At 39.0% G+C, this 25879-nt stretch overlaps 1 protein-coding gene across 1 annotated transcript in view; it reads right to left on the bottom strand.

The window, feature by feature from the left end:
* Positions 1-10021: 10021 nt before the first annotated feature.
* The window catches only part of DENND11 (DENN domain containing 11), a 159786-nt gene continuing 143928 nt past the window's right edge, over positions 10022-25879 (bottom strand). The window contains exon 9 of the mRNA XM_053718996.1: positions 10022-11165. Coding sequence (XP_053574971.1) covers positions 11099-11165 — 67 coding nt within the window. The 3' untranslated portion in view covers positions 10022-11098. The remainder of the gene's footprint in view (positions 11166-25879) is intronic.

The following is a 25879-nucleotide window of genomic DNA, read 5'->3' as shown; positions in this document are numbered from 1 at the left end:
TGCAGATCTGGTGGACATGTCATCCTTTCCACCATGGACTCTGCCGCTGAGGCAGGACCTTCTACTTCAAGGTCCTTTCAAACATCCAAATCTAATTTCTCTGCATCTGACTGCTTGGAGATTGAACGCTTGATTCTATCAAAGCGTGGTTTTTCCGAGTCGGTCATTGATACCTTAATTCATGCTCGAAAGCCTGTCACTAGGGAAAATCTATCATAAGATATGGTGTAAATATCTTCATTGGTGTGAATCCAAGGGTTACTCATGGAGTAAAGTCAGGATTCCTAGAATCTTATCCTTTCTCCAAGAGGGATTGGAGAAAGGATTGTCTGCTAGTTCCTTAAAGGGACAGATTTCTGCTCTGTCTATTCTTTTGCACAAACGTCTGGCTGAGGTTCCAGACGTTCAGGTGTTTTGTCAGGCTTTAGTTAGAATTAAGCCTGTGTTTAAACCTGTTGCTCCGCCATGGAGTTTAAATTTAGTTCTTAAGGTTCTTCAAGGGGTTCCGTTTGAACCTTTGCATTCCATAGATATTAAACTTTTATCTTGGAAAGTTCTGTTTCTAGTAGCTATCTCCTCGGCTCGAAGAGTTTCGGAGTTATCTGCTTTACAGTGTGATTCCCCTTATCTGATTTTCCATGCAGATAAGGTAGTTTTGCGTACCAAACCTGGGTTTCTTCCTAAGGTAGTATCTAATAAGAACATCAATCAGGAGATTGTTGTTCCTTCATTATGTCCTAATCCTTCCTCAAAGAAGGAACGTCTTTTACACAATCTTGATGTGGTTTGTGCTTTAAAGTTTTATTTACAAGCTACGAAGGATTTTCGTCAAACATCTGCTTTGTTTGTTGTCTACTCTGGACAGAGGAGAGGCCAAAAGGCTTCGGCAACTTCTCTTTCTTTTTGGCTGAGAAGCATAATCCGCTTAGCTTATGAGACTGCTGGCCAGCAGCCTCTTGAAAGAATTACAGCTCATTCCACTAGAGCGGTGGCTTCCACATGGGCTTTTAAAAATGAGGCCTCTGTTGAACAGATTTGTAAGGCGGCGACTTGGTCTTCGCTTCACACTTTTTCTAAATTCTACAAATTCGATACTTTTGCTTCTTCGGAGGCTATTTTTGGGAGAAAGGTCTAACAGGCAGTGGTGCCTTCTGTTTAAGTTCCTGCCTTGTCCCTCCCTTCATCCGTGTCCTAAAGCTTTGGTATTGGTATCCCACAAGTAATGGATGAACCCGTGGACTGGATACACCTTTACAAGAGAAAACAAAATTTATGCTTACCTGATAAATTTATTTCTCTTGTGGTGTATCCAGTCCACGGCCCGCACTGTCATTTTAAGGCAGGTGTTTTTTATTTTTAAACTACAGTCACCACTGCACCCTATAGTTTCTCCTTTTTTCTTGCTTGTCTTTGGTCGAATGACTGGGGGTGGCAGTTAGGGGAGGAGCTATATAGACAGCTCTGCTGTGGGTGTCCTCTTGCAACTTCCTGTTGGGAAGGAGAATATCCCACAAGTAATGGATGAACCCGTGGACTGGATACACCACAAGAGAAATACATTTATCAGGTAAGCATAAATTTTGTTTTTCTTATTTGGAGCAGACCGGTGTTTCTCAACAGCAGTCCTTAAATTGACAGTCTACTCCAGAATGTTTATTGTTTAAAAAAAATAGATAATCCCTTTATTATCAATTCCCCAGTTTTGCATAACCAACACTGTTATATTAACCCCTTAGTGACCAGGCCATTTTTCAATTTTCTTACCGTTAAGGACCAGGGCTATTTTTATATTTTTGCAGTGTTTGTCTTTAGCTATAATTTTCCTCTTACTTATTTACTGTACCCACACATATTAGATACAATTTTTCTTGCTATTAAATGGACTTTCTAAAGATACCATTATTTTCATCATATCTTATAATTAAAAAATTACAACATATGATGAAAAAAATGGAAAAACACTATTTTTCTAACTTTGACCCCCAAAATCTATTACACATCTACAACCACCAAAAACACCCATGCTAAATAGTTTCTAAATGTCCTGAGTTTAGAAATACCCAATGTTTACATGATGTTTGCTTTTTTTTTGCAAGTTATAGGGCAATAAGTACAAGCAGCACTTTGCTATTTCTAAACCATTTTTTTTTATTTATCAAAATTAGCGATAGATATCAGTGTTACAATGTAACTGTCAGGAATCCCTGAATAACCCTTCACATGTATATATTTTTTTTAGTAGACAACCCAAAGTATTGATCTAGGCCCATTTTGTTTTGTTTTTTTATGCCACCATTTCACCGCAAATGCGATCAAATAAAAAAAATCGTTCACTTTTTCACAAACTTTAGGTTTCTCACTGAAATTATTTATAAACAGCTTGTGCAATTATGGCACAAATGTTCAGAAATAGCAGACATTTAGGGCTTTGGCATTACTTCTCTGCATCTGTTGCCTAAAAAAGGGTAATGCACGATGCCTCAATATTGAGACATCGCTGCAATACCCTGGAAGCGATCACGACCGCTTCCAGTGCTTGAAACCCCAGAGGACGTGCCAGGCACGTCCTTGGTCTTTAACGACCGTTTTTTGTAGGACGGGCCAGGCACGTCCTTGGTCGTTAAGGGGTTAATATACCTTTTACTTCTGAGATTACCTTGTATCAAAGCCTCTGCAGACTTTCCCCCTAGCTCAGTTCTTTTGACAGACATGCATTGTAGCCAATCAGTGCTAACTAAATAGCCCTGAGGTTATCTATATGGCACACATGAACTAGCAGTCTCCAACTGTCAAATTCTGTCAAAATGCACTTAGATAAGAGGCAGTTCAACGGCTTAGAAATTAGCATATGAGCCTACCTAGGTTAAGCATTCAACAAAGAATACCAAGAGAGCAAAGGAAAGTTGATGATAAAAGTAAATTGAAAAGTTGTTTAACCCCTTAATGACCACAGCACTTTTCCATTTTCTGTCCGTTTGGGACCAAGGCTATTTTTACATTTTTGCTGTGTTTGTGTTTAGCTGTAATTTTCCTCTTACTCATTTACTGTACCCACACATATTATATAACGTTTTTTACTATAAAAAAATTATAAAATATGAGGAAAAAATGGAAAAAAACACACTTTTTCTAACTTTGACCCTCAAAATCTGTTACACATCTACAAACACCAAAAAACAACCATACTAAATAGTTTATAAATTTTGTCCTTAATTTAGAAATACCCAATGTTAACATGTTCTTTGCTTTTTTTGCAAGTTATGGGGCAAAAAATACTACACAAAATAATACACTTTTCTCCAACATAGGTGTGTCCGGTCCACGGCGTCATCCTTACTTGTGGGATATTCTCTTCCCCAACAGGAAATGGCAAAGAGCCCAGCAAAGCTGGTCACATGATCCCTCCTAGGCTCCGCCTACCCCAGTCATTCTCTTTGCCGTTGTACAGGCAACATCTCCACGGAGATGGCTTAGAGTTTTTTAGTGTTTAACTGTAGTTTTTTATTATTCAATCAAGAGTTTGTTATTTTGAAATAGTGCTGGTATGTACTATTTACTCAGAAACAGAAAAGAGATGAAGATTTCTGTTTGTATGAGGAAAATGATTTTAGCAACCGTAACTAAAATCCATGGCTGTTCCACACAGGACTGTTGAGAGCAATTAACTTCAGTTGGGGGAACAGTGTGCAGTCTCTTGCTGCTTGAGGTATGACACATTCTAACAAGACGATGTAATGCTGGAAGCTGTCATTTTCCCTATGGGATCCGGTAAGCCATATTTATTACGATCGTAAATAAGGGCTTTACAAGGGCTTATTTAGACTGTAGACTTTTCTGGGCTAAATCGATTCATTATTAGCTCATATTTAGCCTTGAGGAATCATTTTATCTGGGTATTTTGATATAATAATATCGGCAGGCACTGTATTAGACACCTTATTTCTTAGGGGCTTTCCCAAAGCATAAGCAGAGTCTCATTTTCGCGCCGGTGTGGCGCACTTGTTTTTGAGAGGCATGGCATGCAGTCGCATGTGAGAGGAGCTCTGATACTTAGAAAAGACTTTCTGAAGGCGTCATTTGGTATCGTATTCCCCTTTGGGCTTGGTTGGGTCTCAGCAAAGCAGATACCAGGGACTGTAAAGGGGTTAAAGCTTATAACGGCTCCGGTTCCGTTATTTTAAGGGTTAAAGCTTCCAAATTTGGTGTGCAATATTTTTAAGGCTTTAAGACACTGTGGTGAAAATTTGGTGATTTTTGAACAATTCCTTCATGTTTTTTCGCAATTGCAGTAACAAAGTGTGTTCAGTTTAAAATTTAAAGTGACAGTAACGGTTTTATTTTAAAACGTTTTTTGTACTTTCTTATCAAGTTTATGCCTGTTTAACATGTCTGAACTACCAGATAGACTGTGTTCTGAATGTGGGAAAGCCAGAATTCCTATTCATTTAAATAAATGTGATTTATGTGATAATGACAATGATGCCCAAGATGATTCCTCAAGTGAGGGGAGTAAGCATGGTACTGCATCATTCCCTCCTTCGTCTACACGAGTCTTGCCCACTCAGGAGGCCCCTAGTACATCTAGCGCGCCAATACTCCTTACTATGCAACAATTAACGGCTGTAATGGATAATTCTGTCAAAAACATTTTAGCCAAAATGAACCCTTGTCAGCGTAAGCGTGGCTGCTCTGTTTTAGTTACTTAAGAGCATGACGACGCTGATATTAATATCTCTGAAGGGCCCCTAATCCAGTTTGAGGGGGCCAGGGAGGTTTTGTCTGAGGGAGAAATTACTGATTCAGGGAACATTTCTCATCAGGCTGAATCTGATGTGATTACATTTAAATTTAAGTTGGAACATCTCCGCATTTTGCTTAAGGAGGTATTATCCACTCTGGATGATTGTGAAAAGTTGGTCATTCCAGAGAAACTATGTAAAATGGACAAGTTCCTAGAGGTGCCGGGGCTCCCAGAAGCTTTTCCTATACCCAAGCGGGTGGCGGACATTGTTAATAAAGAATGGGAAAGGCCCGGTATTCCTTTCGTCCCTCCCCCCATATTTAAAAAATTGTTTCCTATGGTCGACCCCAGAAAGGACTTATGGCAGTCAGTCCCCAAGGTCGAGGGAGCGGTTTCTACTTTAAACAAACGCACCACTATACCCATAGAGGATAGTTGTGCTTTCAAAGATCCTATGGATAAAAAATTAGAAGGTTTGCTTAAAAAGATGTTTGTTCAGCAGGGTTACCTTCTACAACCCATTTCATGCATTGTCCCTGTCACTACAGCTGCATATTTCTGGTTTGATGAACTGATTAAGGTGCTCGATAGTGATTCTCCTCCTTATGAGGAGATTATGGACAGAATCAATGCTCTCAAATTGGCTAATTCTTTCACTCTAGACGCCACTTTGCAAGTGGCTAGGTTAGCGGCTAAGAATTCTGGGTTTGCTATTGTGGCGCGCAGAGCGCTTTGGTTGAAATCTTGGTCGGCTGATGCGTCTTCCAAGAACAAGTTACTAAACATTCCTTTCAAGGGGAAAACGCTGTTTGGCCCTGACTTGAAAGAGATTATCTCTGATATCACTGGGGGTAAGGGCCACGCCCTTCCTCAGGATAGGCCTTTCAAGGCAAAAAATAGACCTAATTTTCGTCCTTTTCGTAAAAACGGACCAGCCCAAAGTGCTACGTCCTCTAAGCAAGAGGGTAATACTTCTCAAGCCAAGCCAGCTTGGAGACCAATGCAAGGCTGGAACAAGGGAAAGCAGGCCAAGAAACCTGTCACTGCTACCAAGACAGCATGAAATATTGGCCCCCGATCCGGGACCGGATCTGGTGGGGGGCAGACTCTCTCTCTTCGCTCAGGCTTGGGCAAGAGATGTTCTGGATCCTTGGGCGCTAGAAATAGTCTCCCAGGGTTATCTTCTGGAATTCAAGGGACTTCCCCCAAGGGGGAGGTTCCACAGGTCTCAGTTGTCTTCAGACCACATAAAAAGACAGGCGTTCTTACATTGTGTAGAAGACCTGTTAAAAATGGGAGTGATTCATCCTGTTCCATTAAGAGAACAAGGGATGGGGTTCTACTCCAATCTGTTCATAGTTCCCAAAAAAGAGGGAACGTTCAGACCAATCTTAGATCTCAAGATCTTAAACAAATTTCTCAAGGTCCCATCGTTCAAGATGGAAACCATTCGAACTATCCTTCCTTCCATCCAGGAAGGTCAATTCATGACCACGGTGGATTTAAAGGATGCGTATCTACATATTCCTATCCACAAGGAACATCATCGGTTCCTAAGGTTTGCATTCCTGGACAAACATTACCAGTTTGTGGCGCTTCCTTTCGGATTAGCCACTGCTCCAAGGATTTTCACAAAGGTACTAGGGTCCCTTCTAGCGGTACTAAGACCAAGGGGCATTGCAGTAGTACCTTACCTGGACGACATTCTGATTCAAGCGTCGTCCCTCCCTCGAGCAAAGGCTCACACGGACATCGTCCTGGCCTTTCTCAGATCTCACGGCTGGAAAGTGAACGTGGAAAAGAGTTCTCTATCCCCGTCAACAAGGGTTCCCTTCTTGGGGACAATTATAGACTCCTCAGAAATGAGGATTTTTCTAACAGAGGCCAGAAAGACAAAGCTTCTGGACTCTTGTCGGATACTTCATTCCGTTCCTCTTCCTTCCGTAGCTCAGTGCATGGAAGTGATCGGGTTGATGGTAGCGGCAATGGACATAGTTCCTTTTGCGCGCATTCATCTAAGACCATTACAACTGTGCATGCTCAGTCAGTGGAATGGGGACTATACAGACTTGTCTCCAAAGATACAAGTAAATCAGAGGACCAGAGACTCACTCCGTTGGTGGCTGTCCCTGGACAACCTGTCACGAGGGATGACATTCCGCAGACCAGAGTGGGTCATTGTCACGACCGACGCCAGTCTGATGGGCTGGGGCGCGGTCTGGGGATCCCTGAAAGCTCAGGGTCTTTGGTCTCGGGAAGAATCTCTTCTACCAATAAATATTCTGGAACTGAGAGCGATATTCAATGCTCTCAAGGCTTGGCCTCAGCTAGCGAGGACCAAGTTCATTCGGTTTCAATCAGACAACATGACGACTGTTGCGTACATCAACCATCAGGGGGGAACAAGGAGTTCCCTAGCGATGGAAGAAGTGACCAAGATCATTCTATGGGCGGAGTCTCACTCCTGCCACCTGTCTGCTATCCACATCCCGGGAGTGGAAAATTGGGAAGCGGATTTTCTGAGTCGTCAGACATTGCATCCGGGGGAGTGGGAACTCCATCCGGAAATCTTTGCCCAAGTCACTCAACTATGGGGCATTCCAGACATGGATCTGATGGCCTCTCGTCAGAACTTCAAAGTTCCTTGCTACGGGTCCAGATCCAGGGATCCCAAGGCGGCTCTAGTGGATGCACTAGTAGCACCTTGGACCTTCAAACTAGCTTATGTGTTCCCGCCGTTTCCTCTCATCCCCAGGCTGGTAGCCAGGATCAATCAGGAGAGGGCGTCGGTGATCTTGATAGCTCCTGCGTGGCCACGCAGGACTTGGTATGCAGATCTGGTGAATATGTCATCGGCTCCACCTTGGAAGCTACCTTTGAGACGAGACCTTCTTGTTCAGGGTCCGTTCGAACATCCGAATCTGGTTTCACTCCAGCTGACTGCTTGGAGATTGAACGCTTGATTTTATCGAAGCGAGGTTTCTCAGATTCTGTTATCGATACTCTTGTTCAGGCCAGAAAGCCTGTAACTAGAAAGATTTACCACAAAATTTGGAAAAAATATATCTGTTGGTGTGAATCTAAAGGATTCCCTTGGGACAAGGTTAAGATTCCTAGGATTCTATCCTTCCTTCAAGAAGGATTGGAAAAAGGATTATCGGCAAGTTCCCTGAAGGGACAGATTTCTGCCTTGTCGGTGTTACTTCACAAAAAACTGGCAGCTGTGCCAGATGTTCAAGCCTTTGTTCAGGCTCTGGTTAGAATCAAGCCTGTTTACAAACCTTTGACTCCTCCTTGGAGTCTCAATTTAGTTCTTTCAGTTCTTCAGGGGGTTCCGTTTGAACCCTTACATTCCGTTGATATTAAGTTATTATCTTGGAAAGTTTTGTTTTTAGTTGCAATTTCTTCTGCTAGAAGAGTTTCAGAATTATCTGCTCTGCAGTGTTCTCCTCCTTATCTGGTGTTCCATGCAGATAAGGTGGTTTTACGTACTAAACCTGGTTTTCTTCCAAAAGTTGTTTCTAACAAAAACATTAACCAGGAGATTATCGTACCTTCTCTGTGTCCGAAACCAGTTTCAAAGAAGGAACGCTTGTTGCACAATTTGGATGTTGTTCGCGCTCTAAAATTCTATTTAGATGCTACAAAGGATTTTAGACAAACATCTTCCTTGTTTGTTGTTTATTCAGGTAAAAGGAGAGGTCAAAAAGCAACTTCTACCTCTCTCTCTTTTTGGATTAAAAGCATCATCAGATTGGCTTACGAGACTGCCGGACGGCAGCCTCCCGAAAGAATCACAGCTCATTCCACTAGGGCTGTGGCTTCCACATGGGCCTTCAAGAACGAGGCTTCTGTTGATCAGATATGTAGGGCAGCGACTTGGTCTTCACTGCACACTTTTACCAAATTTTACAAGTTTGATACTTTTGCTTCTTCTGAGGCTATTTTTGGGAGAAAGGTTTTGCAAGCCGTGGTGCCTTCCATTTAGGTGACCTGATTTGCTCCCTCCCATCATCCGTGTCCTAAAGCTTTGGTATTGGTTCCCACAAGTAAGGATGACGCCGTGGACCGGACACACCTATGTTGGAGAAAACAGAATTTATGTTTACCTGATAAATTTCTTTCTCCAACGGTGTGTCCGGTCCACGGCCCGCCCTGGTTTTTTAATCAGGTCTGATAATTTATTTTCTTTAACTACAGTCACCACGGTACCATATGGTTTCTCCTATGCTATTATTCCTCCTTAACGTCGGTCGAATGACTGGGGTAGGCGGAGCCTAGGAGGGATCATGTGACCAGCTTTGCTGGGCTCTTTGCCATTTCCTGTTGGGGAAGAGAATATCCCACAAGTAAGGATGACGCCGTGGACCGGACACACCGTTGGAGAAAGAAATTTATCAGGTAAACATAAATTCTGTTTTTTTCAAAATTACCGTCAGTTACATTGGAACACTTATATCTTTTAGAAGAAATCCCAAAGTATTGATCTAGGCCCATTTTGGTATATTTCATGCCACCATTTCACCGCCAAATTTCTCACTGAAATTATTTACAAACAACTTGTGCAATTATGACACAAATGGTTGTAAATGTCTCTCTGGGATCCCCTTTGTTCAGAAATAGCAGACATATATGGCTTTGGCGTTGCTTTTTGGTAATTAGAAGGCCGCTAAATGCCACTGCGCACCACATGTGTATTATGCCCAGCAGTGAAGGGGTTAATTAGGGATCTTGTAGGGTTAATTTTAGCTTTAATGTAGTAGACAACCCCAAGTATTGATCTAGGCCCATTTTGTTATATTTCATGCCACAATTTCACCGCCAAATGCGATCAAATTAAAATAAACGTTAAATTTTTCTCAATTTTAGGTTTCTCACTGAAATTATTTACAAACAGCTTGTGCAATTATGGCACAAATGGTTGTAAATGTTTTTCTGGGATCCCCTTTGTTCAGAAATAGCAGACATATATGGGTTTGGCGTTGCTTTTTGGTAATTAGAAGGCGCTAAATGCCGCCGCTCACCGCATGTGTATTATGTCCAGCAGTGAAGGGGTTAATTAGGGAGCTTGTAGGGTTAATTGTAGTGTAGTAGACAACCCAAAGTATTGATCTAGGCCCATTTTGGTATATTTCATGTGTCAGTATATTTATAAAAATCTTCAGTAGTGCTCTCCAAATAATATATCAGTCTATGGCAGGGCTATAATACAATACATTTAATAATTATCCTTTAAAATATAAACCCTCAATCTATATGCATCTACTAGAAACCATAAAATTAATATAAATATTTGAATTCTTTTATTTAGTTAATATCTATGAACATATTGGAATATATTTGTAATACCAGAATATGACACAATATTATATACGTTTAAGAAGACTATTAAGATATGCTATACTTTTTACAAAGCCCATAAAAAGTTTACCTTTAAAACCAGCTTTATTTACAAATAACCTTTCATTCAATTAACATAATGGGATTCTAAGTAAAATACTCAGCTATTTACCCACAACCCTCTTTCTTTTTATATATATATATATATATACACATATATACGTTACCAAAATTGATAGTTCAGTTATCAAGAACTCCTTGTTTCATCTCATATAAGTACATTTTGCAATCAATGAGAAAGGTAGATCAGCTTGCTCAGAATGAATGTATTTCAAACGCCCAGCAGTAGATCATTCAAGTCAGCAATCTGTGTCTGTCCCTTTTCTCTCTCCTGCTTAATACTTATATAAGTTTTCACTCATTTATGAAACCATGGGGCGGCCCTACGAGATCTGACCATCCCATTGGTTAGATGGGATGTCTATTTGGATTGGCCCTCGGTCACCATGGAAACGCATCTTTTAACAGTTAAATCTTTTAATTGTCATACCGGGTTCCGGCCCTCGGGTGGCAGTAGACATACAACACAGCAATACATTTATTATCCAACATTTTAAACAACTCATTATTTCTATGAAATGGTTATTCATTTGATCATAACTTCCTGTATCAATCACTCACAATATTAATTATAGATGGTGCAACATCATATCAATTTTCTGATCGTTTTGATATGATACATCATGTGCCTTTAGCATTATACTATATCAAAGCAGTTTAATACTGTTAATTTAATTTTCCCTGTTAAACATATTATAATTTATTTCATTAATAAATTACAATATTAATTGTAAATGGGGTAGTAACACATCATTTTCCTGATTATTTTAATATGAAACATCAAATTCTTTTTAATATTAATTTATATTAAAAGAATTATATTGCTAATTATTAGCTTAAAATCCATTACAATTTTATCAGTTTCCTGGCATTTATACATCTGTTATATGTATGTATCTACACAGATACAGCCTGTTCTACATCTCCAACAAGTTCTGCCTGCATGAATTCCTCTATGGTCCATCTGAAAGATAGAAAAATGATGTTATATATATGCACACACATGTATTAATTTCTATGCTGTTTTTTAACAATTGGTTTATTGTAATTTCCATTTAATCTATTACAGATTTGAATTTATTTATTCATATATCTATTCACTGCAGCAATTATTCATTTAATATAATATTTTCCAATTCCATATATATATATATAACACACATGAAATTATTGGCATTATTTATTTTTCAAAATGTAATTAATTTTACTTATGCCATATAGGGACAGCAAATGTTGACTTGTTTGCTTCCTGCACGTATAGATTTCACAGGAGATAATTTACACATAGCTGTGAAGTTATTTCTTCCCCCAACATTGCTCCTTCCCCCAAATCTCATCCTACCTTAAAGAAAGTTCCCAGACACTTTGTCTTCATTCACTGCATGGGGTAAAGAGTGCTATGAAATTTGCACTTCCAACTAAAGAGCAAATGCTTTAATGTCAAAGTCTCTGGAGACATCCTGTCTGCAATTTAGTCCTGAAATGTTTATTCAACTCATGGGGCCCTGAATCAATCCTGACATCAGAATTGCAGCCCTTACTTTAGTAATATCTGACAAAAAGATGGTTTCATACATAAACACATTCCCATGTCCTATTTATATATATATTTATATATTATATATATATATATATATATATATCTAATATATATATATATATATATATATATATATATAATATATATATTTACCTGTACCATGACATAAGCCACCATTTCACCGCCAAATGCGATCAAATAAAAAAAAAAAATCACTTTTTCACAAACTTTTTCACCAAACTTTAGGTTTTTCACTGAAGTTATTTACTCAACAGCTTGTGCAATTGTGGCACAAATGGTTGTAAATGCTTCTCTGGGATTCCCTTTGTTCAGAAATAGCAGGACATATATGGCTTTGGCACTGCTTTTTGGTATATTAGAAGGCCGCTAAATGCTGCTGTGCATCACAAGTGTATTTGTCTAGCAAGTGAAGGGGTTAATTAGGGAGCTTGTAGGGTTAATTTTAGCTTTAGTGTAGAGATTCAGCCTCCCACCTCGTCACTCAGACCCCCTGATCCCTCCCAAAAAGCTCTCTTCCCTCCACCCCAACCCCACAATTGTCCCCCGCCTTCCTTAAGTGCTGGACAGAAAGTCTGCCAGTACTAAAATAAAAGTTTTTTTTTAATATAAATTATTTGCATGTATGTAGGATCCCCCTTAGCCCCCAACCTCCCTGATCCCCCCCCCCCCAACAGCTCTCTAACCCTCCCCCTCTACCTTATTGGGAGCCATGTTGGGTTCTGGCAGCTGTCTGCCCTAGTACCCAGTTTACAAAAAAATTTTTTTTTTTTTTTTTTTTTGCTTTTTCTATATTAGTAGTTTCCCTCCTAGATCCCTTAGATCTTATATTTACCAATTCTCTCCCCACTCTCTACCCACTTATTACAACAATATTTTTCTGTAGTGTAGCGGCTTCCCAACCCCGTGAGTGCCACCAGGGATCCCGCCCCCCTCTTACCATATGCATTGATGGCCCCGTCCCACATCCGGATCCCATCCACCAATGATTGCGTTCATCGATGTCCGGTGCAGAGAGGGCCACAGAGTGTCTCTCTCTCCGTCGGATGGCTAAAAACGTTATTGCAGGATGCCTTGAATATCAAGGCATCACTGCAATAACCGGAATTAGGCTGGAAGCGATCAGGATCACATTCCACCGCTTTCCAAGACCAACAAGTTTTTTTAGAGGACATACGTCGTCGGTTATCTAAGGGTGTCAAAATTGCATGCCCTATTGGAATCATGAAAGTACCTTAAAGTATCCCAATCAGGCCAGGTTTTCATTATAGCCTGAACCGGTACACAGGTGAAGTAATCAGTTGATCAGTAACCATGGTTACTAACCTGCTCTCACCCATCAGCTGATTATTTCACCTGTGCACTGGTTCAGCTGTTATGCAAACCTGGCCTGTTGTAGGTACTTGAGGACCGCAATAGAGAAACATTGGAGCAGACAATCCAGACTTGATTCTGCGACTATCATTGTGTAAACACAAATCTCCATTGTTTGGCTTCAGAAGTAATGATAACAAACTGTAAATTAGGGACAGATATGTGGCAAGTATAGGTATGTGATGCCCTGTTATGCGCACTTTCAGTTATCAGGACTGGAGACGCCCACAAATTTCAGACAAACTACACCAAAAGTTATTATTATGGTTTATTTGTAGAGCACAACAGAAAAGTTGTTTTACTTTATATAATAAAGGGACATTAAACACTAAATACATGCTAGATAGAATGATGCATTCAAGAAAAGATTAGTCCATGACTAACATGCAGATGTATTTTTTAAAGTTTCATTAGTTGTGACAAAATAAGCGTAAAGTTTTAGTGTCTATAAAACACTGCAGCTGCCATATTGTAACTTGTGTTACCTTCTCAGCTGTGGCAATTAGGGACCGTTATAAATAGGGTCACTAGAGTGTGCAGCCAATGGTTGTGCTGGATATAACGGTGTTCTGCACTTCCATTTCTAGCTCACAATTTCAGAATGGAATTACAGGCAAAGAGGACAAAAATAAATAATGAAAGTACTATTGCCAGAGTTGTATTTATATATACAATTTATCATTTTATATTACCATCTCAAGTGTTTAATGTCCTATAAGCCTTTCATATTGCAATATTTAAAGTATTTACTGTCCCATTTAACATCTGTGAAAATCTCAGGCAGCATGACAATTGCATATATCTCAAGCATAAGGGGGCGACAGGAGAAGTATCCAGTTGCTTAGAGAATATGGCACATTTGTTCTCCCTGGGCTCTGATACATTTAATCTTAGAATGGTCCATCATCTTGATTTGCAGAACACTCAAATGCATCAGGTACAGAATAGCAGCTGCCACTGAACAGTTTTTCTGCAGCTAGGGAAACTTGGGGGCGGTTCCAGAGATAGCTTTCATGTTATTGGACAGCTACATGTCCTGTCATCAGAGAAGTGGGATGCCAACTTGCATGCTTCCTCCCAAAAAGTGTTGGAAACCTCCCTGTATGATTCATCTCTTTCCAGGAGACTTATAGGAGGGGACTTTTTCTTCATCTGAAGCCTCAGAGGTTGAAACAATCGACTTGGCTACTGAGTTGTCAAGTCATTCATACTTTGCTTAAAGGACATGAAAACCCCAAAAATGTTTCTTTTCCTGATCTAGTGCATGTAATTTTAAACCTATTTATAACATTTCTTCATGATATTGCTTTGTATCCTTTATTGAAAAGCATACTAGGTAGGCTCAGGATCAGCAATACACTACTGGGAGCTAGCTGCTGATTGGTGGCTGCAATCTTTGCTCTTGTTATTGGGCTCAACCCTGATTCTTCATTTGCAGGCATCAGTTACATTATTTCAAGCCTCTGTATCCGGCCCGGACACACTGTAGACGCTACCATCCAATGACCTGTAACTTTCTTGAGGCTGAAACAGGCAGCAATTGCTTGAGATGAATAGGAGGGGGGTAATCAACCCTGGAGGTTACAGCTCAACCCAGCTGCTTTTAGGAATTATTAGGCACCCCCGGTGTATCCAAAAGATCAGCTGCCCATGCTGTTAGTATACAGTTATAAAGAACACTTTATTCAAGCCCATTAATATTACATCTCATATGATTATCCCAACTAACAGCTATTCTGGTCACACTTATCTTGCTAATTGAGTTAATTACTCACTATATAAAGAACAACTTGTGTTGCGTTTTCTGTGAACAAGCTTACCTGAAAACGCTAAGACCTGTTTGTTTTGTGCATATAGTAATCTAAATGGGCTTGAATATAGCGCTATATTTTTTATATGGTTATACATTGTTGCAAACACTGCTGTCCAGCTGTCCTATAGTACTAGTATAGTACTAACATTGTTACAAACACTGTTGCCATATAGTGCTCAGGACTCTGACCCTACCTACTGTATGGTCTTCAACATAAGATACCAAAAGATCAAAGTAAGTGTGATTATAGCAGTAAACCAGAAAGTTAATTAAAAATTCCACGCGCTGCGCTGAATCATGAATGTTTAATTTCGACTTTTATGTTCCTTTACCATAACTACATGGCTTTCATTTAAAACAGTTGTGTTAGATAACTGTAAACACACAGAATTATATTCTTACAACTTCTCTCTTTTTTTTGTTACGTTCACAAACCACTATTTATACATCCACAATCATCAAGATCTAAACAAAATAATAATAAATAAAGGCTCATATGGAGTAGTATCTTCACAGATCAGGAACTCGGAAAAGCAGTATAAGGTGCATCAGAAGAGACAGCTCCACACTTAACTGCAGCGTTTGTTGTTTATGCTGTGACGTCACTTCCTGGTTTCAGAGGACTGTTTTGGATAAGGACATGTAACCCCAGGCAGCGCATGGAATTTTATCTATAGAAAAAGAGAGAACACATTCTGCCTACTAAAGGAATTGTATCTCTGACTACACTGAAACTATTCCTTAAAGGGAAATAAAACTCATAAAAATATCTTGCACATGAAATGGCACCCTTTAAAGGGACAGTCAAGTCCAAAAAAAAAACTTTAATGATTCAAATAGGACATGTAATTTTAAACAAATTCCCAATTTACTTTTATCACCAATTTTGCTTTGTTCTCTTGGTATCTTAGTTGAAGCTAAACCTAGGAGGTTCAGAAGCTAATTTCTGAGACCTTGAAGGACGCCTCTAATCTAAATGCATTTTGACAGTTTTTCACCACTAGAGGGCATTAGTTCATGTGTTTCATATAGATAAGATTGAGCTCATGCACGTGAATTTAGAGAGGAGTGAGCACTGATTGGCTAAAATGCAAGTCTGTCAAAAGGACTGAAATAAGGGGGCAGTTTGCAGAGGCTTAGATACAAGGTAATTACAGAGGTAAAACGTGTATTATTATTACTGTGTTGGTTATGCAAAACTGGGGAATGGGTAATTAAGGGATTATCTATCTTTTAAAACAACAAAAAATTTGGTGTTGACTGTCCCTTCAAATATTTTTATTTTAGCAAAATAAGTTAAAACTGTTTGAATTGCTGTTAAAGCTAAAGGAAGTGTATATATGTGCACAACTGGTCAAGGGGATAGAAGCTCACTACTTGATAAGAAGGTTGAGAGTGACGCCCCAAAAAAATGTAAGTAAAGCATCTTACTGCCCCCAATACGTTTTAGCTCACCCTATGCTTGTACTAGATTGTGCAGAACGGTATTAGTGCACTCTCAGCATGGATTTCAAGTGGTTGTTAAAGAGACAGTCTACACCAGAATTTCTGTTGTTTTAAAAGATAGATAATCCCTTAATTGCCCATTCCCCAGTTTTGCATAACCAACAGTTATATTAATACACTTTTTACCTCTGTAATTACCTTGTATCAGCCTCTGCAGACTGCCCCCTTATTTCACTTCTTTTGACAGACTTGCATTTTAGCCAATCAGTGCTCACTCCTAGGTAACTACACGTGCGTGAGCTCAATGTTATCTATATGAAACACATGAACTAACGCCCTCTAGTGGTGAAAAACTGTCAAAATGCAGAGGCAGCCTTCAAGGTCTAAGAAATTAGCATATGAACCTTCTAGGTTTAGCTAGGTTGGTGATAAAAGTAAATTGGAAAGTTGTTTAAAATTGCATGCCCTATCTGAATCATGAAAAGTAAATAATTATGGCTTGCTAGTCTGCATGAGACACATACAAATGCTATGGAAATAAAGGATTTAAGTTGTGTTTAGACTTAAAGGGACAGGACAGTCATAATTAGGGGCGCAATCCGATAAAGATCGTAGTTTGCGGCGCAAGCGAGGGAACCCCCGCCGCCCACAGTTTCAGCTCGCAACTCGAGCTATCCTATATACAGCGCCGTCAGAGGCTAAAGTGCCGTAAGTCTGACAAACCAGCGATGTCCAGAAATCTGCCAGTGACTTACGGCACTTTAGAAACTGCCGGCGCCTACAAAACCTGACTAAAGTTATAAAATCCCCCGTACTGTCTAACACGCCTCCCAAACATAGCCCGACACGTCTAACCCTCTATCCCCCCTCACTATACTAACAATAAATGTATTAACCCCTAAACCGCCGCTCCCGGACCCCGCCACCAGCTATATTAATCTATAACCCCCCTAATGTGAGCCCCTACCCCGCCGCCATCTATCTTACCTACCCCCTAAAGTGAGCCCCTACCCCGCCGCCATCTATCTTACCTACCCCCTAATGTGAGCCCCTACCCCGCCGCCATCTATCTTACCTACCCCCTAAAGTGAGCACCTACCCTGCCGCCATCTATCTTACCTACCCCCTAAAGTGAGCCCGCTACCCCGCCGCCATCTATCTTACCTACCCCCTAAAGTGAGCCCCCTACCCCGCCGCCATCTATCTTACCTACCCCCTAAAGTGAGCCCCCTACCCCGCCGCCATCTATCTTACCTACCCCCTAAAGTGAGCCCCCTACCCTGCCGCCATCTATTTTTAAAAATATTAACCCCTATTTAATCCCCCTACACCGCCGCTAACTATATTAACCCTAATTATATTAGGGTTAATATAGTTAATATAGTTATTATATTATATATATTAACTATATTAACCCTAATTATATTAGGGTTAATATAGTTAATATCGTTATTATAATATATATATATATATATATTAAGTATAATAACCCTATCTAACGCTAACACCCCTAACTAAATTCTTATTAAAATAGATCTAATTAATATTAATATTATTAATTAAAATATTCCTATTTAAATCTAAATACTTACCTATAAATTAAACCCTAAGATAGCTACAATGTAATTAATAATTACATTGTAGCTATTTTAGGGTTTATATTTATTTTACAGGTAACTTGGTATTTATTTTAACTAGGTACAATAGCTATTAAATAGTTAATAACTATTTAATAGCTACCTAGTTAAAATAATTACCAATTTACCTGTAAAATAAATCCCAACCTAAGTTACAAATACACCTACACTATCAATAAATTAAATAAAACTACAAATATCTAAACTAAAATACAATAAAATAATCCTAAACTAAATTACAAAAAAAACAAACACTAAATTACAAAAAATAAAAAAAATTACAAGATTTTTAAGCTAATTACACCTATTCTAAGCCCCCTAATAAATAATAAAGCCCCCCCAAAATAAAAAATTTCCCTGCCCTATTCTAAATTTAAACAGTTCAAAGCTCTTTTACCTTACCAGCCCTTAAAAGGGCCTTTTGCGGGGCATGCCCCAAAGAATTCTGCTCTTTTGCATTGAAATAAATATCAATACCCCCCCCCCAAACATTACAAACCCACCACCCACATACCCCTATTCTAAACCCACCCAAACCCCCCTTAAAAAAAACCTAACACTACCCCCCTGAAGATCTCCCTACCTTGTCTTCACCCAGCCGGGCAGAACTCTTCATCCGATCTGGGCGATGTCCAATCAAGCGGCAGTGAAGTCTTCTTCCATCCGGGCGATGTCTTCAATCAAGCGGCAGTGAAGTCTTCTTCCATCCGGGCGATGTCTTCAATCAAGCGGCAGTGAAGTCTTCTTCCATCCGGCGAAGTCTTCTTCCATCCGGGCGATGTCTTCAATCAAGCGGCAGTGAAGTCTTCTTCCATCCGGCGATGTCTACTTCCATCCGGCGATGTCTTCAAGCAAAGCGGCATCTTCAATCTTCTTTCTTCGCTCCTCCGCCGCGGAGCATCCATCCGGCACGAAGACTAAACGAGGAATGAGGTACCTTTAAATGACGTCATCCAAGATGGCGTCCGTCGAATTCCGATTGGCTGATAGGATTCTATCAGCCAATCGGAATTAAGGTAGAAAAATCTGATTGGTTGATTGAATCAGCCAATCAGATTCATGTTTCAATCCGATTGGCTGATTTTATATATATATATATATATATATATATATATATATATACATAGTAACATAGTAGATAAGGTTGAAAAAAGACTGAAGTCCATCGAGTTCAACCTATACAAATCTAAAATACTTACAAAAAGCTCCAGTTAAGCTTAAATAACCCATTAAAATGTGACCCATTTATACTAGCAATCATATCCATGAATTATGTTTATATACAGAAATTTATCCAGACTATTTTTAAATGTATCTATGGTATTGGCATTCACTACCTCCTTTGGTAATGAGTTCCACAATTTTATTGCTCTTACAGTGAAAAAACGTTTCCGTTGCAGGAGATTAAATCTCCTTTCCTCCAACCTTAAATTATGACCTCTTGTCAGAAACAATTTTCTTGGAATAAAAAGAGCTTCTGCCATCTCTGTATATGGGCCTTGAATATATTTATATAAAGTAATCATGTCACCTCTCAAGCGCCTTTTTTCTAAAGAGAACAGACCCAGTTTGGCTAGCCTCTCCTCATAGGTTCATTTCTCCAATCCCCTTATTAGCTTTGTGGCCCTTCTCTGAACTTTTTCTAGTTCTGCAATATCTTTTTTAGCAATCGGTCCCCAGAACTGCACTCCAAACTCAAGGTGAGGTCTTACCAGGGCTTTATATAATGACAGAATTATGCTTTCCTCCCTTGAATCAATGCTCTCTTTAATACATGCTAGTATCTTATTAGCCTTTGAAGCCGCTGCCCTGCATTGTGCACATCATCTTTAGCTTGTTATCTATTACTACTACCCAAATCCCTTTCCTCCTGTGTTTGGCTAAGTCTTGTCCCATTTAAAAAATACATAGCCTGCTTATTTTTACTTCCAAATGTAGAACCTTACCATTTTTCCGTATTAAATCTCATTTTCCATTCACTTGCCCATAGTTCTAATTTTAGCAAATCCCTTTGCAAGAGAGTTCATCCTGCTCTGACCTAATGACCTTACTTAACTTAGTATCATCTGCAAAATAGAGATGTCGCTATTTAATCCTTGCTCCAAGTCATTTATAAAAATATTAAAAAGAACAGGGCCCAGTACTGATCCCTGGGGGACGCCACTGATTACCTTTGTCCAATCTGAGTATGATCCATTTACTGCTACTCGTTGCTCCCTATCTTTTATCCAGTTATTTATCCATGAGCTAACATTTTCAGCTATTCCCTAGTCCCTTAATTTTGTGTATTAATCTCTCATGTGGCACTGTATCAAATGCCTTTTGCAAAATCTAAGTATATCACATCAACTGATTCCCCTTTATCTATATTTTTACTTACTTCCTCGTAGAATCTAATTAGATTAGTTTGACATGATCTATTTCTCCTAAAGCCATGCTGATTAGAACTCATAATCTTGTCTACACGAATATGCTCATCAATATAATCCCTTATAATCCCTTCAAATATCTTCCCCACTATTGATGTCAGACTAACTGGTCTATAGCTTCCTGGATCATCCCTGCTTCCCTTTTTGAAGAGTGGCACCACATCAGCTTTACGCCAATCCTGGGGTACCATGCCTGAGGATAATGAGTCTTGAAAAATTAAGAGTAAGGTTTGTCTATAACAGTGCTAAGTTCACTTAACACCCTTGGGTGTATTCCATCTGGGCCTGGAGTTTTATTTACCTTAATATTTTTAGTTTTTTCCTGATATCCTCTAAACAAAACCCAGTTAGTGGTATGGACTGGCATGTTCTATTCTGTTCCAAAGTATCATTCAATGGTTCCTCTCTTGTGTATACTGAAGAAAAAAACTGGTTTAGTACCTCAGCCTTTTCCCTGTCATTATTTATCATGCTACCCTCCACACATTTTAATGTACCTATATTATCCTTCTTAGATTTTTTGCTATTTATGTACCTTAAAGAACCTTTTAGGGTTAGACTTAGAATCCTTGGCAATTAATTTTTCATTTTCAATTTTGGCTAATTTGATTGCTTTTTTGCATGCTTTGTTACATTCCTTATAAATATTGTATGCTGAGTCTGTACTATTTTCTTTTAATAATTTAAATGCCCTACGTTTTTTCCTAATTTCTTTTAACACATTTTTATTTAGCCATAACGGCTTATTTTTTTTATTTTTATTTTTATAACCATATGGTATGTATTGATATGTATATTTATTTAACAAATTTTTAAATATTATCCATTTATATATATATATATATATATATATATATATATATATATATATATATATATATATATACTAGTGTGTATATATTTGTATGTATAAAGTTGTATAACGTTTCATTGAAATAGTTAGCACAGAACTACATGAACTGCTCTACTTGAGAAGATGTTTTTGCTCTGCACGGGTGGAGCATTATCCCACATGGATTTTACTGTGCAGCCCCACAGAAGTTTATTAAAGGGACCTTCCAGACAAAATTGGAATCCACATGGATCTATTTCCATTTTTAATAGAAGCATTTTTGTAATATACAAGTATTAGTAAAAATGCTTCTAATAAAAGCTATAGATGGTTCAACAGTGTATTTAAGTATGCTCTGTGCACCAGCATTTTAAAAACAATACCTGCTTATAGAGCCTAAGGTGATTGTACCATCTGGTAATGACTCAGTTTGTTAATTGCTGACATGATACAAGCCCCACTGGTGCTCAGCGCAGTTGCAGTATTTAAAATGCTAGTGCACTGAGAATATCTAGTTATGCTTCACATGCACGTGCAGAGAAAAATGTTAACACTAAAACAATGATGACTTTTACTAGAAGCATTTTTGCCAATACATTTATATTGCAAATATGTTTCTATTCAAAGATGTTATTCATTTATGTGCATTTAAATTTTAACTGGAATATTCCTTTAAGTGAGGGTATTAAAGGGACACTAAACACATCTTTTTTTCCTTTAATGATTCAGATAGAGCATGCAATTATAAGCAACTTTCTAATTTACTCCTATTATCAATTTTTCTTCTTTCTCTTGCTATCTTTATTTAAAAATCAGGAATGTGATGCATATTTAGTTGAAAACCTGGGTTATGCTTGCTTATTGGTGGGTAAATGTCAGCCTCCAATAAGCAAGCGCTATCCATGGTGCTGAACCTAAAATGGGATGGCTGCTAAGATTTACATTCCTGCTTTTAAAATAAAGATAGCAAGAGAATGAAGAAAAATTGATAATAGGAGTAAATTAGACAGTTGCTTAAAATTTCATGCTCTATCTGAATCATGAAAGAAAAAAATTTGGTTCAGTGTCTCTTTAATGCACCTGAAATACAGATGTTAGTATTGAGCTTGTGCAATAAAACAGAACTTTGAACTTGTTCTGTGAGCACAAGAATGCAAATAGATTGTCGTGCTCTAGCAATGTAAACGTACCATAAAGTCTTTGCACTCCTCTTGTAAAAAAGCCTTTTATGTTTATCCCTGGCATTAAAGGGGCGTGCACTATATTCAACTTTTTTACTATTTCCTTAAAGGGACATAAATAGCAAACGGTCTGTTGAACCCTAGCATAATCATTAATACAACTTTACAATATATACTACTATAAGAAAACAATTTATCTCCAAATACCCAAAGTCTCCAACGAGATTGGACCTGTTTTTGGCACATCCTGCAGATCTCAGAAGCACAGAGAGGCTGCATATGAACTGTGCATGTGCTACAGAACCTGTGGTGCTAAAATAAGTGATACTAGCGAAGGATTTATAACAGATATTGCAAACTTGTATAAATGTTCTGGTCGAATTCTTTCCTGGTGCCTCTATAGAAAGACCTTGAGTAGCATAAGACAAGAAAAACTACTGGTTAATGCATGTAGGATTGCATATTTATTAGTGAATTTGAGACAACAACGTATACTATATTTTACTATAATTTTTTTACACCAATGTGTAAAAATGGTATTTAACCCCTAGACACCATTAGGATGTTCCATGCCATCCTAAAAGCGTTGGGCTTTAACACCTTTAGGATTGTATGGAACGTCCTAGCTTTTGCCGCGTCCTGCTCCCTTACTTGTAAGAATGGTGCAGGCAGTCCCCCAGGAGCCAATCGGCACCGTTTTGAGTCACGATTGCAGTATTTTTTACTTTTTTACGATCGCGACTAGTGCATTGTCTCCAGCGTAAAACATTAAAGTGAAAAGCCTCTTGAATGTTGTTTATCTTGCTTCCTTTGCTGTGCCCAATAGGACCAGATATAACTGAGCTCCTGTACATTTATCAGCCAATCACTGTGCAGCATAAAGGAATGTCAGGTTTCTCCGTTCCATAGAATGAACTCCAGTCTCTCTGGGTGGGGGGAGTGAAATCACTAAAGTTTCAGAGTTAAACAGACATAAAAGTGCAAAAATACTTTATTTTATTGCACGTGTTTAACCCCTGTAAGGTTGTACAGTAGACAGAACAAATACAGGGAATATGGTACAAGTGTTGTATATAATTCAGTCTCTTAAGTTGTACAGTTAGAATCTAAACCAGCACCCTGGCAAAAAAGTGAGTTGTCACAGCAGCCCTGTCCCTTTAAGTACCAGCCCTGACACATCACATGTGAAAAGGCAGACAAACCATGTTCTTGTTCTGATCATCTATACAGCAGGCAACTACCGTCTAGAAAAAGCCAATTCTAGATTCTACCATCTATACAAAACAACAAAACCTTCAGACTTGAAGCAGAACTACAGCTCCTATTAGCAGACTTTTAAGGGCAGAAATGCAACTCAATCTAACAGGAACAGGCAGATATATAAAGGAGAGGTCTTAAAGGGACACTAAACACATTTCATGCACCTCCCTCTAATTATGGGTGCTGCTATTTTGAAACCCAGGTTACACATTAGGTATCTGAAGGAGAGTTGCTGCACATGTGCAAACAAGTCATGACTAGAGGGAGGCAGGAAATAACCTCAGTAAGATGAATATAAAACATATTTAGTTTTTAATGCCCCTTTAATAGATATCTGTGGGATTTTAACCTTGCTCTAAATAATAAGAAATTATATAATCATCAGTAAGGACTTAGATGTTGTCCTGAAAATCTAAGAAAAAAATAATAATAATAATAATAAGGACAATATCTATGGAATTATGAGAAAGAAAAAAATTAATACTAGAGACGTATTTAGCAAGATGTCTCTTAACCTGGATGTCATCTCTGAAACAACAGCACCCCCTAGGGGCCTTCCTAAGTGACATTTACATCATATGAGACCATATTTATCTCCCCACGCAGTGATTATTAGATGTTGTTGGGTAAGATTTGATTTCAGATTATTATTTTTTTTTAAATTTGAATGTAGCAAATATCTAAACATTTAGTTTCCAATCTCCTTCACTATACATACATTTAAAATCAAGCATTTTATAAACTGCTCTTAGCATGGAAAGGTCATTTAATTTCTTTTTTCACGGTCAGTATTATAATGAGAGAGAGGAGCGAGAGAATCACTGTAAGCTTAAAGTGGAGGTAAATTTTGACAAATAAGTGCCCGGTTTTTAATAATCCTATTAAAAACAAGGGCACTTTAATTCATCAAAATTGACATTTCAAGTGTTTTCTTCAAAAACTTACCTTTTAATCCTGAAAGCTGCTCCATTGATTCCCCCGGCCGTCGGAAGCCTCTTCTTACGTCAGAAATGATGAAATCTGGCTTCCTCCAATTACGGCGTTCCCCCCGGGGGGATCATGGCCTGAGGGAACGCCATGATTGGATAAAGCCGGATTCGTCATTTTGGACCCGCGAAGAGGACTTGCGACGGGCGGAGGAAGCCCTGCAGCGGCTCTCAGGATTAAAAGGTACGTTTTTGATGAAAACGCTTGAAATGTCAATTTTGATAAATTAAAGTGCCCTTGCTTTTAATAGGATTATTAAAAAAAACGGGCACTAATTCGTCAAAATTGACCTTCACTTTAAAAGCTGTGTATAAAGCAATTCTATGGCATAAAGGGAATCTGCCTAAAGGCAGAAGTAAAAAGTGAGTCATTGTGAACCTCATTTGCATGTCTTACCCAGAATCCTTTGCAGCATTGGAAACCATGTATCTAAAGATTTTCTTTGGGAAAAGCAAGCCTTGTGACTTTTCTAGATTTGATAATGAGCTACACCAGTGGTTTCCCAACCTGGGGTACGTGTACCCCTGGGGGTACTTGGCAGGGCCGGTTGGGGGTACGCAAAAATATTGTTGGTAATGGTGGAAGATGCGGGGAGAGGGGTCGGGGGGGCACTCTCAATGGGTCATCAACTAATAAGCATCGTGGAACTGTGGAAGGAAGGAGCATTTAACCGGGAAAGTGACAAATGAAGTCCTGGCCTGGCATATAGGCAGATGGGAGCCCCTGCACCCTGAAATATGTGGACCGGGTGTGGATGACTCCGGTCCACATATTAATGATCACCCTGTGTCACCAGACAGCTTAGCCTCCTGCTCCACCCACCTCTGTCCCATGCACACAATTTTGACTGCAAGTGCTCAAATAGAAGCGGCACTGCAGCAGCATAGCTACGTGGACACGTGTGATAGAGCCTTTGAGATTGCGAGTCACACAGGCGAGGCAGGTCTAAGTCAGTGCCGGTAAGTAAGTACTGCTTCTAGTGCTTGCTTGACTCAGACTGCTTCACTTCCAACTAAAACGTTCATAGTGGCTGGGTGGTTAATATCGATCTGATCTCACAAATTTAAATATTTATTTTTATTATCATTACACTTTGACTCCCCCCCAGGGCCTTGTTTAGGAGCAACCAGGCAGCTGCCAGGGGCACCAGCAGGACTCCCT

This window comes from Bombina bombina, chromosome 6, assembly GCF_027579735.1.
Source record: "Bombina bombina isolate aBomBom1 chromosome 6, aBomBom1.pri, whole genome shotgun sequence".
Classification (NCBI taxonomy): Eukaryota; Metazoa; Chordata; class Amphibia; order Anura; family Bombinatoridae; genus Bombina; species Bombina bombina.
This window is presented reverse-complemented; position numbering and strand designations above follow the sequence as displayed.